The sequence below is a fragment of the Macrotis lagotis genome, chromosome 8 (assembly GCF_037893015.1).
Source record: "Macrotis lagotis isolate mMagLag1 chromosome 8, bilby.v1.9.chrom.fasta, whole genome shotgun sequence".
Classification (NCBI taxonomy): Eukaryota; Metazoa; Chordata; class Mammalia; order Peramelemorphia; family Peramelidae; genus Macrotis; species Macrotis lagotis.
The window spans coordinates 152,538,661-152,554,713 of record NC_133665.1 but is presented as its reverse complement, the minus strand read 5'-3'; the positions used below and the strand labels follow the sequence as shown (position 1 = coordinate 152,554,713).

Genomic DNA, 16,053 nt, shown 5'->3' with positions numbered 1-16,053 from the left:
ATAACCTTAGAGATACCTAAAAGGTTAACTGAGATAAAAAAAAAAGAGACCAAAATGCATCATATTCATAGTTTTTAACCTGTTTGCCATTTCCTTCCATGAAAACCCACATATGACTAATATCAGTAGATGGGTATGTACACATGTGTGCACGTTTATATGCAAGAATATATTTACATTTATGTATATATGTTTAAATATGTGTGTTTATATCTATACTTCCCTTCAGTGATGAATTTCATTTACATTCCAGGGTAGATTAAATTGCTCAGAAGACAAGGTACAGTAACCCTACATTTCATTGTAATGTTTCTTTTTTTTTCCCCACAGATTAAAGGTTGTATAAAACTTAAAAGAAGCAGCCATTCTAGTCACTAGTTATTGGACTTGAGCCTCCTTTGACCTCGGAAACTGAAGATGAGGTTGCTATGGGAACTCCTGGTGCTGCAATCATTCATGTTGTGCCTTGCAGGTAAAATGTCATTTTAAAACTTTTTGATTTAAAAATACCCCAGTCTCTCACACTAATTCAAAAGTGGGTCTTCACATTCAATGCCACTGATGAGATCCTGAGTACATGTCACCATGATGAGCTTTTGCTAATAATGTTGAATACACAAGCACACACTCACCAATTTGATCGTCTTTTCTGTGACTCTTTTCCAATTTTATGCCAAAAGAAAATGGTGTTTTCACTCATCTATCCTGCCCATTTAGAGTTGTTTTAAGCTATTTTAAAAGATTATTTTTGTTCATTCTCATGCTCAATTTCACACAGATATTGGGCAATAATAGAGAAAATCTGGTGTGTGGGATAGCCATTCTGGATAACAGTGGATAGAAGACTATCTAGGAATGATTTCCACTTTGTTTTTGCTTACTTCATTGATAAGACAACTTCCTTTGGTTACTTTGTTTGTTAATAATCAATGACATTCTGTGCTTATTTCTGATAATGTATGACTTTCTTTTTGACTTTTGCTCTTGGTTCTTAACTCCACAAGAAATGAACAGAGATAAGAGTTCATGTTTCCTTTGACTAGTATTATACTTAGACTCTTAGAAGATAGATAGATAGATAGATAGCTAGGTAGCTAGACAGATAGATAGATAGATGGATGGATGAATAGATGGATAGATGATAGAGATAGAGATGTATAGACAGATCTAAACAGAAATAGATTTAATTTTCCTTCCTAACATTTTATTTTTTTAAATTTTCTTTCTTCCTCAATTAAAGAGCTATCTTCTACTTGGAAGTATTTCTTAATCCCAGTATATACATATATATATATATATATATATATATATATATATATATATATATATATATATATAATGTTCTCACTACTCTCAAATTTGCTTGTATTTAAAATAGCTTTTAAATGTTCAATCATTCCCTTACTTCCTTTTTTTTGTACTCAGAAAGCCTAATGCAGAACTTTGTGGATGATAAATATTTAATAAAAGTTTGATTTGAAATTTTTATTGGGCATTCAAGTGCTTCACTATTTTGGATATACTAATATTCCAAACAGCACATAAAATAAGCTAAGAACAGAAATAGGAAAAAAAGATTGTATTTGCCTTCATGGAACTTACAATCTAATGGGGGAAGAAATACACAAAAAGGAAGCTAAAGGGTAATAGAGTCCCAGAAGGGATGATGGTGAGGTAAGAGAATCTTGCTCTGCCCTCAGTTTAGAGGGAAAGGTAATAGCAACCAAAGGTTCTTGTGAGGTACAAATACCAAAGCTGAAGCAATTTCCGCATTAATGTTTGCTGGTGATGAGTTTTTCTTTGAGGGGGTGGAAAGGGGAGAAGATTGGATTGATGATGATGATGATGATGATGATGATGTTTTTGGTGGTGGTGGTGGTGGTGATGATGATGAGGAGGAGGATGGTATTGGAATTAGAAAAAAAGCAGAGACATGGTAGCAAGTGAAGCCATTTTGAGATTCTTGGGTCAAGGGATAGTGTTGTCAGAGCTGTGATTTCATATGTCCCAGAAGTTCCCTGAGAGAAACCCTCTTCTAAGGCAGGTTTGTAAAATCCTTTAGTCTTTAAGGTTCGCCTCTGATCCTGAAAATTAGTTAAGTCACCACTACCAGAATCTCTGGAAAGGCTGAACTACTGAACTACTCTATAATTCCATTAATTTAATTCAAACTTCTCAAACCAAAGCTGTTTTCTTATAGTTTTGGTCATGCCCTACTATGTCTTCTTAAGGGAAGGAATAGTCTTGTTTTTCTATTAGTGTCCTCATAGGCCTCAGACTGTACTTAGTTCACTGAAAGCAATTACATTTGGGTGGAGAATTGTGTTTGTTTTTAATTTTGTTTTCCATTCACTTGAAGGCTAATTAGCTTTTTCTCACTATTTATAGGTCAGAAATGGGACTTGAATCCAGGTTGTCCCATTCCCCATAATGCCAACCTCATTTTCATTAGCATTATAAAATGGCATTTGTCAGGGACAGAGTATATATCATATATGAACAAGTTCACTCTTAAATTTTTAAATTCATTTTTCAGATCTTGGCTTAAATTGTGTAAGAATGCTTAGCTTAGAATCAGGAAGTCCTAAGTTCCAGTCTCTACTCAAATATTCACTAGCTGTGTGATTCTGAGCAAGGCTCTTAAAAGTTTCCTCCTTTGCAAAATGGAGGTAATAATAACATTCATTTAACTTAACTGAGTTGCACTAAGAATCAAATGAGATAAGTCTTAAAGAAAAGACCTCATACATTATCTGTGGCAGTGTGGTCCAGGGTATGGTAATGGACTTGAAGGGATAGGAATTAGGGGTAAAATCCCAACTCTGCCACCATTATAACTTCGGTAAATATTGAGGATTCAATTTTGTCATCGGTAAAGATGAAGGAATCTGAATATCATCGAATTTCCTTGCTACTGCTGATATGATAATTTTCAGATACTATGATCCTACTGCTATTACAATATACCCATGGTTTATTATCCAGCTTCTTTTTAACAACCTGTAATGGGAAAGAACTCCCCCATCTGAGTCTCCATGAAATGTTCTCCATCTACTTCTTAATTGGACATTGTAGATCTGAATTTGCAAAGGGGATTTCCATGCTCAGTATTCCCTTTACTGAGGAAATCAGGAATCAGATTTCCTTCCCCATCTCAATGTGTTGTAATGGTTCAGAAAAAAAAATAAAAGTTTACAATCAAAGGAACATTTATTTAAGTTTGTCTAGAATTCCAGACCTAAGTATGGACCTAAAGTAAGAGTTAGGGATGAATCTTTCCTAATTTCTCGGCCAATTTGTTGAGGATACTATATTGATTCGCCTTGCAAGCCTCCCTTGTGAATTTTCTACTTTATATCATATTAATATTCCTTTTACATATACAGTAGGCAAAGTCAAGCTTTAATTAATGGTTTTTGTTTTCTTGTGATTTGTCTTGATTTTACTAATTTGCCTACTGTCTGTTCCTCTGAATTCTTAACAGCTTTTATTTTTTCAGCTGTTCACTTGATTCTGTTCCTACATTTGAACTACCCTTTAATGTGTTCTTGTTTTCAGTTTAGTCTGTATTTGGTACCTGGTCATTTCAGAAAAAGAAAAACAGTCTGGTGTGGTGGCCTTATCAACTGTTCTGGGGAATCAGTATGTGACAACCCTTCTATCACATCTATACCTTTATCAAACTACCCCTCACCCTTAAATAAACTCCCTTTTCTACCCCCAGACTCCCTCAGATTCTCTAAGTTCCAACAGTAATCAATCCAAGCTTTACCTCCTATGTAACCAAGGTCAGGTGTATGGACAGAGTGCAACAGATATTTTCTCTTTGCCTGCATTTCACGAATTCTCTCAATCAAATCTTTGTATTATGAGGTAGCTCATTGGATAGAGTACTGGACCTAGAGTGAAGAAGTCGTGAGTTCAAATTCTGCCCCAGACATACTAGTTATGTGACCTTGGACAAATTACATAACCTCTGTTTGACTAATCCACCAGAGAATGAAATGGCAAACCACTCCAATATCTTTGCCAAGAAAACCCCATGACAAGTATGATCCATGGTTTCACAAACAGATGGACACAACTGAATATAACATGTTTTTTCTTTGTAATTGCTGTCTCTCATTTTTGTTCTTTGAAAGGAAAAAAAATTACATATTTTTGTCTATGTGTACTCAGTACCTATGACAGTGTCAGTCATAGCATAGATACCCACTAATTGAATTGAATTAAATTGATTTTCCAATTCAAGATAAGACCTTAAAAAATATAAAAGCAATACCACCATTGCCATGAGATTAGAAATTTTGTATGGGTGTGTTAAGCCCTCGATTACATCAAAATTATTCATCTTCCTGAGTGTGTCTAAGAAAAAGAAGGGGTTAGGAGAAAGTAAAAGAGAGGAAGGAAGGAGAGGAAAAAAAAGAAGAGAGGAAGGGAAGGAAGGGAAAAGGGAGAAGAGCACAGGAGAATAGAAGATGTCAGGAGAGAGATTTTAGTCCTCTTTTCATACTAAGGTGAATCACAGCTAGGCTTTTTTCTACCTGAAGACTAAGGATGGGCTGGTTTAGAAATCTTTTATTTTTCCTTAGTGAGTTCAGCAATTCTCTGGCTTCCTCAATTTAAATAGTAGAGTAATTGCCCTCAGGGAATTCATCCTCCAAGAGGCTGATGAAACAGACCTACAAGATCACAAAATATAATGTGTATTCAACCATAGCATTCAGGTATGCTTTTCATTTTCTACACTAATGGAAGGGCGTAGGAGTGTGGACAATCCAAAATAATTTGCTATGCCACATATAGAACCATTCCCCTGTCAAAAAAAAAGTTTAAAAAAACTATTTTAAATAATTTCAACAAATAGTGAATTTTCCTCCTCTTAGAGAAGAGGGAAAACCCAATATCAACTTTGGAATACTAATTTCAGTGGCAATTCACACAGAGGTAATAACTAATTGTGAATGCTAATGTCATATGAAGATTTCTAGGGCTTTGGAGTTGACCTAATAATTTTTTTCCCTAATTCAACTCCTTATGTCTAGTCTTGTCTAGGACTAAAATGCCCTTTGTACTCCTTCCACCTCTTTAAATCAGACTTTCAAGGGTAATCTGAGGTATGACTTCCTATATCAAGGCTATCCTAATGTCATTATCAGGTATCCATAAGTCATTAGCACTCTCCATCCTCCTGTACATGGGAGGGGTATACTATAGTGGCAGTTTTCTATGCTTAAAATCAAGAAGACCTGACTTCAAATCAAAGCTTACCAGCTTTGTGACCCTGGACATGTCACTTAACTTCTGTGTTTCAGACAATATACTTGCTGACAAAATCATTAATCCTTCATAAGCTAATATCTTTATCTGCACCCATACTGTATTCTTTTGCATCATCACAACAATGTAATTATCCATTCAAGAACTGGGACTGTTTCTTTTTATTCTTTTATTTTTGGTCTCCCTATCTCTCTTGCCTAACACAGGGTTTTGTACATAGTAGTGTAATAAATATTTATTAGATGGAAGCATTCTCCATTGGTCTCTCTTTTAATATGGCTACATTTTCTCCTTTCTCAGAGTTTTTGGTCTTTCAAGATTGCCTGTCTTATGAAAAACTGCAGCCTTCCCAAATGCAGGCATTTCATTTCTTTGTTCAGCAAAATCTCTGCCATTGTTAACAGCTACATCTGGCAGGAGGCAATGGGGAAGAGGTCCAATATAATTCAAGGAAGATAGATTGTGGAACTGACAGATGATCACAAAGAAATGAATGACGAGGAGCTCTGTGTTGAAGAGTCGATCATAGGTGGATAGCTTGAACATGCAACAGAAAAATAATCTTGTCAGAGGCCAGTACCTATAATCAAAGAGAGGGAATAGCCTTCCACCAGTCAACCTTCTAGAGGAGACAAGAGTTTCTTTAAACTTTTTTCTTTTAATTTTCTATATCCCAAGCATGTATTCCTATGTCATAAGTTTAAAATAGTGCCAAATGGGACCTGCAGTGAGTATGTTGACATAGATAATGCAACCCTGGGAGACAGTGGGATTGATGAATCACAGAATTTAAGTAAAGATCAAGCCTGGACTCCAAACATCTTTTTCACTGAATCATCCTAAACCCCCACCAGCATGGTGAGTGCTCAGTGAAATGGATATTACATAATCTGATTGCAAAGCAGGAACCCTCCATGCAGCTGGCTAAACTATTTCTATTCTAAAGATTCTTTTTTCTTCCTTGAATTTTTTTCTTTGCCTCTGCCTCCCTCCCTTCCTAACAATTGAGAGGAAGAACTCAGGTATGAAGTGATTTGGGTCAAATATTTAACATAATTCTGATTCTGTGTCTTCTTGTGAGGAATAAATATTCAATTAATAGCAGGAGAGAATCTATTCATTGTTAGCCTTCATACATATAGTTATCAAAATGCCCAATAGCAGTAACCTCCTCTTTCCTATTTTTTTTTAAATTTTGCTTCGCTGTATTGTTTCTCTTTCTAAGAAACTGCCTTGCTGAGGCATTTCCAATCATGTTGGAAAGTCTTCTATTGCTAGATAGCCGATTTCCCATTTCCCCTGTGCCCTGTCACAACCATGGCCATGAAATGAAGTCTAGAATGAGAGAAAGATTTAGAAAGGAGAGAGAGCTAATAATTAGATTAGAAGGCAGAGAGTCAAGGACTGAAAACTCACAAAACCATAAGAGTGATATGGGGGCATTGTAGTTGTTTTGGAAATAACCTAACCATGGAAGAAAGGGGGGGGGGGGAGCAAAATCCTTGCTAAAAATAGCATAACCATTTCAAAATATTACAAGGTGGGAAAACTTTAAAAGACAGCAATGTGCTTGATAATTTATCTATAGAGAGAAACCGGAAGGGATTTTAACATTTTTAGTTTGTTTCATCTCCCCAGCCTCATACATAGAATACATAGAATACCAATGAACTTTCACTTTTATGAGCATTTTGGTTAATACTTTTCATGGAATGAAACATTAATAGCTTTATTAGTTACACCCATTCAGGCTGATGGCTGTCTCTAATTTTCCCAACATAATCTAGTATTTTTTTTATTCCATGTAGAAAAACCTGGAACTTTCTACTGCATCAAAGCCAGGTAAGTGAGGGACTTGGAAAATAGAAATATCAATCCAAAAAGAGTTATATACATCTATCTATAGATGTATATCCATTTATTTATAACTAAATCTATCTAGATTTAGATATATCTAGGTAGGTAGATAGGTAGGTAGGTAGATAGATAGCAAATTGACCTAAAAGGAAGATTCAAAAAACCAGGTCTCCTGACACCAATTCTATACCACCTATAGGCAAGTTTCCCTTGATAGATTTAATAAACTTCTCTTTTTTCCTGTAGAGAAATGATTATTGAGATTTTATTAATTTTGTCCTCTGCTAACTAATAAAAATAAATACACTCCTGGGCACAAGATATTGTTTTGAGTGAGTATGGACAAACAGCATATGTAAAACCCAGGTAATCTTGTCAGGGCAATCTATATGTAAGTTGAGGTTGGAGATGAGAATTCCCAAAGGCCTTCACAAGAGATAAATTGTAATTCCAGAAGAAACTGAGTGGGAAGAGGCAGTGAGGGCAACAGTTAATGCTGGGGAAAAAAGATATGAGATGTTCAATCCACCCACAGTCATCATGTCAACTCCATTGCCATCATTATTAAGCCATCAGAAGCAAAAATGGAGCTGACTACCAACAACATTTTTTTTCTCAAATGATGATATGATGTCTGTCCCTTTTGTGACATTTTTCCTTCTTTTCTCCTTGATGTCTGCCATATATATTTAAATCACATTTCACCAACCTAAAATATTACAGGGAAAGGGGGAGAATGACAAAATATAGTTCACCCTTAGACCTTTACTTTCCCAGGGATATCCCTGCTTAGATTATTCCTTATTTACAGGAGCAAAAAAATAAGAATTTTATATTCAGTTCAGAGATAGAGATATGGGCTAGGTAAGAATGTGTGATTTGTTTGTAATTATCATTTTACAGTTACACAATTCCCCTTGACTAAAATCAAATGACTCTATGCCTCATATAATCTGGCACATTGATGCTCTAATAACCTTTCTTCAAATGTTCTTGCTAAGACACTCAATTTATATAATGGGTTATTTCTTATAGATTCTATTCCATTCTATTCTAACCTGATATATGCAGATATATATGAATACATATAACATAGTATTTTTATATTCATATATTTGTACATGTGCACATAAACATGTGAATTTTATTGATGTCTTTTGCTATGTAATTCTGCTATATTTCATACTTTATGTTTCTTCCTTAAGGATATGATTTCTCTCTCATCACATTCAACTTAGATCAATGTATGCTATGGGAATAACATAAAGACTAACAGACTGCTTTCTGTGGGGGTGGGGGGGAGGGTAGCAAGATAGGAGGAAAGATTGTAAAACTCAAAATAAATAAAACCTTTCTAAAATTAAAAAGCCCTAATTTTCTCCCCCACTAATCTTTGCTCCCCTATGAAGTCACCCTATATACCAAAGCATTTTTTTAAAAAGAAAAAAGAAGAGAAAAAAAGGACTTATTAATGCATTAAAATGTGATAACGTGTAACGTACAACATTGCGGACCTCCCACCTCTGCAATATTTGCCTTTTGTAATTTTTTAATGTTGATATTTGATTCTGTGTGATTCTGTGTGTGTGTGTGTGTGTGTGTGTTATTGCTCTTTCCATTTGCATTGTTGTAGTCATTGGGCATATTGTGTTGCTGGTTCTGCTCCCTTCATTCTGCATCAGTTAGTTCCTGAAGATTTTATAGTGCATTGGTCTAGGAGGAAGGGAATAAGACCTGAAAGTCCATGGTTGAAATGCAAGTAGAAAGGGAAGATGGGATTGATTCTGTAAAGGTAGAGTCAATGGAATTTGAAAGATAAATGGCATGAGGGAAGAGGTTTTATAGAGATTGGAAGAAAAGTCAAAGATTATTCTCAAATTTTAACTATGGGTGACTGAGAAAGTGAATATACTGTCAATTATCAAGAGAAATTATATAGAGGTAGACATTTGTTTTTGCTTTGTATTTAGATATGGGATGGGGAGGGGGAGGATTGGATACATTCAGTTTTGAATTGAGATTTTGTTTAAATTTTTTAAATGTTTATTTAAGGACATGAAGTTTGAGTGACTTGCCCAAGGTCACACAGCTGGGTAATTATTAAGTGTCTGAGATTGGATTTGAACTCAGGTCATCCTGATTCCAGGGCCAGTACTCTATCCACTGCACCACATAGCTACCCCAGAACTGAGATTCTTGATCAGATCCTAGAAAATTCAGATAGAGAGATATGGAGAAGTCATAGAATCAGTAATTTGCCATGACCATGATGGCAACTCAAGCATTATTTAACACCACTTTCCTCAGTCTCTTCTCCCCAATCTCCTCTCCTTGCCTTCCTTCATCCATGGCAGAAACTGAACTCAGTTCATTCTTCTTTACCTCAGCTACTCTTAGTTTCAATTCCAATTAACAAGATGGACTGGGGCAGCTAGGTGGCGCAGTGGATAGAGCACCGGCCCTGGAGTCAGGAGTTACCTGGGTTCAAATCCTGTCTCAGACACTTAATAATTACCCAGCTGTGTGGCCTTGGGCAAGCCACTTAACCCCATCTGCCTTGCAAAAAAAAAAAAAGATGGATTTATTCTGAGTTTCTGAGTGCATCTTTACCCCAGATATCTTCCCCTTAGCTTTCCTGCCTCTTTTGTTATTGTATACCTCCCATCCCATTAGATTATAAATCCCCTGAGGGGAGGGACTATCTTCCTTTTGATTAATTGTATACTCAGAACTTAACATAGTATCTGGTACCTAGTAAGTGCTTAATAAAGATTTATTGAGATGAGATAATGAAGATATTACAACTGAAAAAACTGATCTCCAACCAAATAAATTTAGCAACCTAAATAAATATATGAAAAAGAAGCTTTAGACACTGAAAAAACAAAAGTGAAAAAGATAATCTCCCATACACAAAAGGGTAAAAACACAATTATGCACATAGTTTCATCTACTTAGTTGCTTTTCTATAGCAATGAAAATACTCCGATTCTGGGTGGCTAGGTGGCACAATGGATAGAGCACCAGCCCTGGAGTCAGGAGGACCTGAGTTCAAATGTGACCTCAGACACTTAAGAATTACCTCACTGTGGGTAAGTCATTTACCCTCATTGTCTAGCAAACAAAAAACAAAAAACAAAAAAGAGAAAATTCTCTGATTCCAACTCTGTTCACTCCATTTAAATAACATATATACCAGAAGCAAATTAACATTCCAGAAAGGTGCTTGTACTTTTGGCAAAGAAGCTCACATCAAAACAAAAAATGATTGAATAAATCTTAACTGAAGAAGAAATGAACAGAGTACCAACTTTTAAGGAGCATGAACAGTTGGACTGAGAGTCCATAGAATTGCAGTTACTCAAAAGACATTCCTAAATGACTAAAACCTTTGAATTTAATCTTACCTGAACTGTTAGAACTGCTTTCAAATTAATCCTGGAAAACTCACACAGTTCAAAAGGTGATAATCTACTGTCAGATTATGGCATAGCTGATGAGCAATACATGAGCAATGGAAAAGAGAAGGAATCATGTTGAGGAATTTTTGTTCTAAATTATTAAAGTAATTTGCTCAAATATTTTGTTATTTTGTAATGCATATATTAACACTTAGATATGGATATGAGGAGAATTAAGATTATATATATATAAACATATACACACATGTATTTATGTGGATATAAAATGTGTCTGTGTGTCTTAAATAGCTGAATAAATTACCCTAAAGCTTTTGTAAAAAATAATTATTTTAATGATTTCTTATTTCTCCTATTTCTAAAATGTTAACAAATGTTATCTGACAGAGTATAACCATAACATATATGAATTACTACATGTCTATTATATATACATATGTATATATAATAGCACTTATCACTTCCCATTGTCCATATATAGTTGATATTTTGTTTTCTGGGATTGGTTTTATCTGGTTAAAGGGAGGGACTATCTAGTCAAATTAACAACTCCATGAAGCATTGAAGGTTCCTTAACATCAACAAGAACATCATTATCACCAAAAACATCATCATTATCACCACTACCACCACCACCATGGTGATGATCATCATTTTCATCACTACCATAGCTGACATTTACATAGCACTGTAGTTTTGCAATGGAATATTTCATACTTGTTAAGGTATGCTAATACAACTACTATTATGCTCATTTTATGAGGATAACTGAAACTCAGAGAAATCAAGTGACTTCTTCACATACCTGGTATCACATTTATTCCCCTTCAGTTGCTTCAAGGGTCTGACTCTGTGACTTTGGTTGGGGTCTTCTTGGCAAAAATACTGGGGTGCTTTGCTATTTCCTTTTCTAGCTAATTTTATAGATGAGGAACTAAGGCAAACAGGGTTAAGTGACTTGCTCAGAGTAATACAAGTAGTAAGTGAGTTGGGTTTGAACTCAGGAAGATGATTCTTTCCGACTGTGGATCCAGAGCTCTATCCACTGTGCATCCTAGGTATCATCAGGGGGCTTCAAACTTTTGTTCTCTTGTTTAATATTCTCTATCCTAGACCATAATGCTTTACTCTCTATGTCCACAGATATGTGCAAAAATCAGATTCTACAAAGGTTTTGTACCACAGTTTTTGATTTACTAACTTGAGTTACTGTTTTTCTGCCAAGTACTTCTTTTTTTGTTTTTTTAGGTTTTTGCAAGGCAAATGGGGTTAAGTGGCTTGCCCAAGGCCACAAGGCTAGGTAATTATTAAGTGTCTGAGACCGGATTTGAACCCAGGTACTCCTGACTCTAAGGCCCGTGCTTTATCCACTTTGTCACCTAGCCACCCCTTGCCAAGTACTTCTGTATATTGTTCATTTCAATTTAGTTCATCCTGAGAAACAGAAGAGGGATTTTCTTACACAACACCCAAAGGTTGCCCTGTATAGGGCAAGGACTCTGAACCTGGAGTCTACAGAGACTTGATTTGGACCCTGCTTGTGATTCAGACTAGCTTTGTGACTGTGCCTTAACTTCTAAGCCTTAGTTTCTTCCTCCATAAAATGGGGGTAATAATACCTTTATGAGTTAACCATCTGACAAAATTGTTGACAGCCTTTCATGTCGTAATGTATTTTTCCTGCTTTGGAAAGTGCTGTATAAATGTCAGTTCGTATTATATCCTTGTGATTTGCTGCTATCCATATGCAATGATGAATGAAGTGCTGGCCAAAGATTTCCCATTATAGCCATCATGGGAATGGTATCCTTCCCTCTTGTGTTTTCTTCATCATCTGGAAGATGCTACAAATAAGGCAAACCTTGGGTTAGAGTAAGAAAGAGAAGAAAGGAGAATGAAATTTGACTTTCTAGTCCTCATCATTTGTACTTTCTGTTGAGGAATTAAAGTATGAACCTAGAAATTTTCTGACTTCCAAATTCCACCTTTAAATCCCCTGCTTTGATTTCTAGTAGTTACCATCCTGAAGACAGTGTGATAAAAGGAAAAGACCCCCAACTCTGGAATCAAAGGTCCTGCATTTAGATTCCACCTTACATGTTTCATACCTATGTGACTTCAGGGAAATTTCTTATCTTCCCCACACCTCAGCTCCCTATCTGTGACATGAAAGATTTTCATTAATTATACTCTGAGGTCCTCTCTAGATCCAGATTCATGATTGGATGAGACTCATCTTATGATTAGGAAATAGATCTCTGATAGGCAGAGATAGGAATAAATGAAGAGGATTTATGGTATAAACAAAAATCCTGCCAAAGAATTCAGAAATGCCACTTTGAGGGCACCTTTGCTTTGTTCTGAGGTTTTGGTTTTTTTTTTTTTTACCTAGATCTAGGCCAGAGAAATAGTTATTAATTCCAAATCTTTCCTATAATCCAGATTTTTTTACTCCTTAAAAGCAATATCTCTATTAACCCTCTAAACAAAAGATCTGCTAAACATTTAGGTGTCTTATAAAGATATTTCTTATTTCCATTTGAACTACCTACAGATAATATAGTCTCTGCATTATTTCATGAAAGAAATGTATGAAATTTTCAAAGTTGGTCCTTAGATATTTTTCCCTTTTCATATAGGATATCCATAGACCCCAAAGATCAAAGTAAAAGCAAAACTGACACATATTTTTGTTAAGACAAAAGAATAAAAAGATAAAAATTATTTGTCTTTGTCAGTTACCCTTTCCTCTTTTCCCACCACTTGATGTGGAATTCTTTGTAAAATTCCAGGAAGTTTTGAACATCTGAATAAATCTGGAGAACATAATATTTATATATATAAGCTGCAAACAATTTTTGAAGTTTTAAAAAATCAAATAGAATGCCTTTTTTTCCTCTTTAGTAATGAGTACAAATAAATTCTTTTGTTATCCTCTATTCCTGTTTGAGTGATTTTTATGGGAACATTTCATTTTTTAACAGGATATTTGTCAGAACAGAATATGTGGCCAAATGTCTGTTCTTTAAGATCTAATGATCCAAGTTTTTTGCATTTTCCAGGCTTTTTGCTTCTCTTCTCCATCTTGCTACCTGCATTTTCTCCTCTTCATTTTGACCTTCAGCAAAAGGGAGATAGAAAAAGGACATCTAAAGTAAAGGACTCTTTCCCCATATTTTTTAGGAATTCAATTAACCATTTTACAAAGAGCTATGTACATGAAAGGTATGTGCAGGAAAAATAGGAGTTAATCCCAAATAGAAGGTGTGACTGGGGAGTGGTGTAAGGGTGGGACTGGGAAAGGTCTCTTGAAGAAAATGAGATTAAAAAATACAGGAGGCAGAACTGAGGATGTTAATCAGTCCAGATATGGGATACAGCCAGTGCAAAGGCATAGACTTGGGAAATGAACTGTCATATGGCAGGAATTGGGAAAAATGTTGCTAGATTATAGAGTACATGGAAGTAAGTGAAGTGTATGAAGGCTAGACTTGGAGGAAAAGTCCCAGGTTAAGAAGTCAAATAATTCTGCAACTGACCCTGAAGGTCATAGAGCAGATAATAGTATTCACATTTCTGAACCCTGTCTGATGCCCAGAAATATCAGAAGTTGGCAAATGGAAGGCTGTTTGTACTTTAAACAGACTGAATTTGCACCCTGTTGTTCTTTTAAAAGTACTTCAGTTCAAGTATTTGTACTGAATTTTCAATGGAAGCATTGATTCAAATTAATCCCAAACTTGTATCTGAAATTGTTTAGAGTAGAGTTTATCTACCAGATTAGGGCATAGTCCCAAATATTTATATTTGGACCCTTGTCACACTGACAAGAGCACTGTTGTTATTTCAGAAGTTATAACATTTAATTAGTTAGGGAAAATGCTTTTGTTAGTCCAGATGCCAGATATACTTCTGGGCTATTCTCTTGGAATTCATAGCCTCTCAAAACTCATCATATTGCAAAAAGATATTGATTCTGTAACTTATATCTCCTCAGTACTCCCCTGACCCTACGCTCCCTACCTCCCTCAGAATGAAGAAAATAGATTGGACATTTGAGAATTTCTTCCATATCCTCTACCATTTAAGAAGGGTACTTGGAGTACATGCCTCCTCATTTCCCAACTTGCAGTTCTCCTGAATGTCTTCCTTTCCAGTAACTCACCATTCTGCCAAACAAAATCAGCTCTCTAACACAAACCTCCTCAAATTATTTCCTACCCTGTTATAGGACTTCATCATGTTTGCCTGGAATAAATGATCACATGATGATCTGTCCCTCTCTGTCTTTCTATCTTTTTGTGTGTATTGTTTTCCCATGAATGAACTCCTTAAGAGTAGGGAGCGTGTTCTCTCTTTCTTTGTATCTAGGGTATATTGTACTATATCTGGCACATGGTAGATATTTAATGGATTTTTAACAATTTTCATTCTAACTGTTCTTACCTCAGTGATTTGAATGTCAGATTTTAATCGAAACCATAATGTTGGTCAGGATAGAATGAATGATAAAGTTTTGTCTGGTGGTCTTTAAAATATTCAACAGTCTAACTAGTAGATGGCTGTTATTGAATCATTCCCATGGTCTTTGTCGTGTGAAGACCCATTATTTCTCTCTCTCTCTCTCTCTCTCTCTCTGTGTGTGTGTGTGTGTGTGTGTGTGTGTGTGTGTGACTGCATTGCCACTTGTAAAACATCAATCCATAGGGCTCATCCTTCCATCCAGCTTGGATAGATAATGCAAACAGACAATAAATTGACCCCAGAATTGAATCAGGAAATAGTTTTGATTGCCTTTAAAAATTATATATTACTTCTAATAACTTCAATTTTGTTGTTGAAAATCAAGTCACAACTCTTTAATATTAAAGTGATGCTATTGAAAGGATAAGAAACTTGGAATCATAGGACCTGAATTTGAATCTCAACTCTGCCAATTTCTACCTATGTGATTCTGGGCCTCATTGTTTTCATCTGCAAAACTTACAGATTATAATTGATGGCCTCTTCCAAATCTAAATATTATGATCTAATGATCCCATGCTTCCAGGAATATTATATGACTATGAATCATGGAATACTATATCTTCTAAAGTAAAGTAAAATTAATGATCACCTAAGAGGCAATGGTAAGATACACGATATACATGAACAAAGTGCAATGCGTTAAAAACAAAAATCATAATATAGATATAGATATTTCTATTGCTATACATTTAATACATCAAAGAAATGTATGATTGAGGAGAAAAGCTGGTTCAGATATTAAATAAATATTATAACTTAAGGTATGGAGAATAGAAAAGAGAAAGGGGGCAAGGGAAATGAACAGATAAAAGATGAGGAGAGAAGGGAATAAAAGAGGGATAAGGAACAACTGGAGAGAGTTCATGTTCTTTAATAGTATCCATACAATGTCAAGAGAAGAGAAAGAAAGCATCTAGCTCACTGGGTAGGCACCACGTTGTAAATCTTTGGGTGACCAAAATGGGTTGTG

At 35.4% G+C, this 16,053-nt stretch overlaps 1 protein-coding gene across 1 annotated transcript in view; it reads left to right on the top strand.

Moving 5' to 3' along the window:
• The first annotated feature begins 341 nt into the window (after positions 1–341).
• LOC141494999 (contactin-4) overlaps positions 342–16,053 on the top strand; it is a 582,571-nt gene continuing 566,859 nt past the window's right edge. Inside the window, exon 1 of the mRNA XM_074196081.1 lies at positions 342–472. Within this exon, the coding sequence (XP_074052182.1) occupies positions 418–472 (55 nt within the window). The 5' untranslated portion in view covers positions 342–417. The remainder of the gene's footprint in view (positions 473–16,053) is intronic.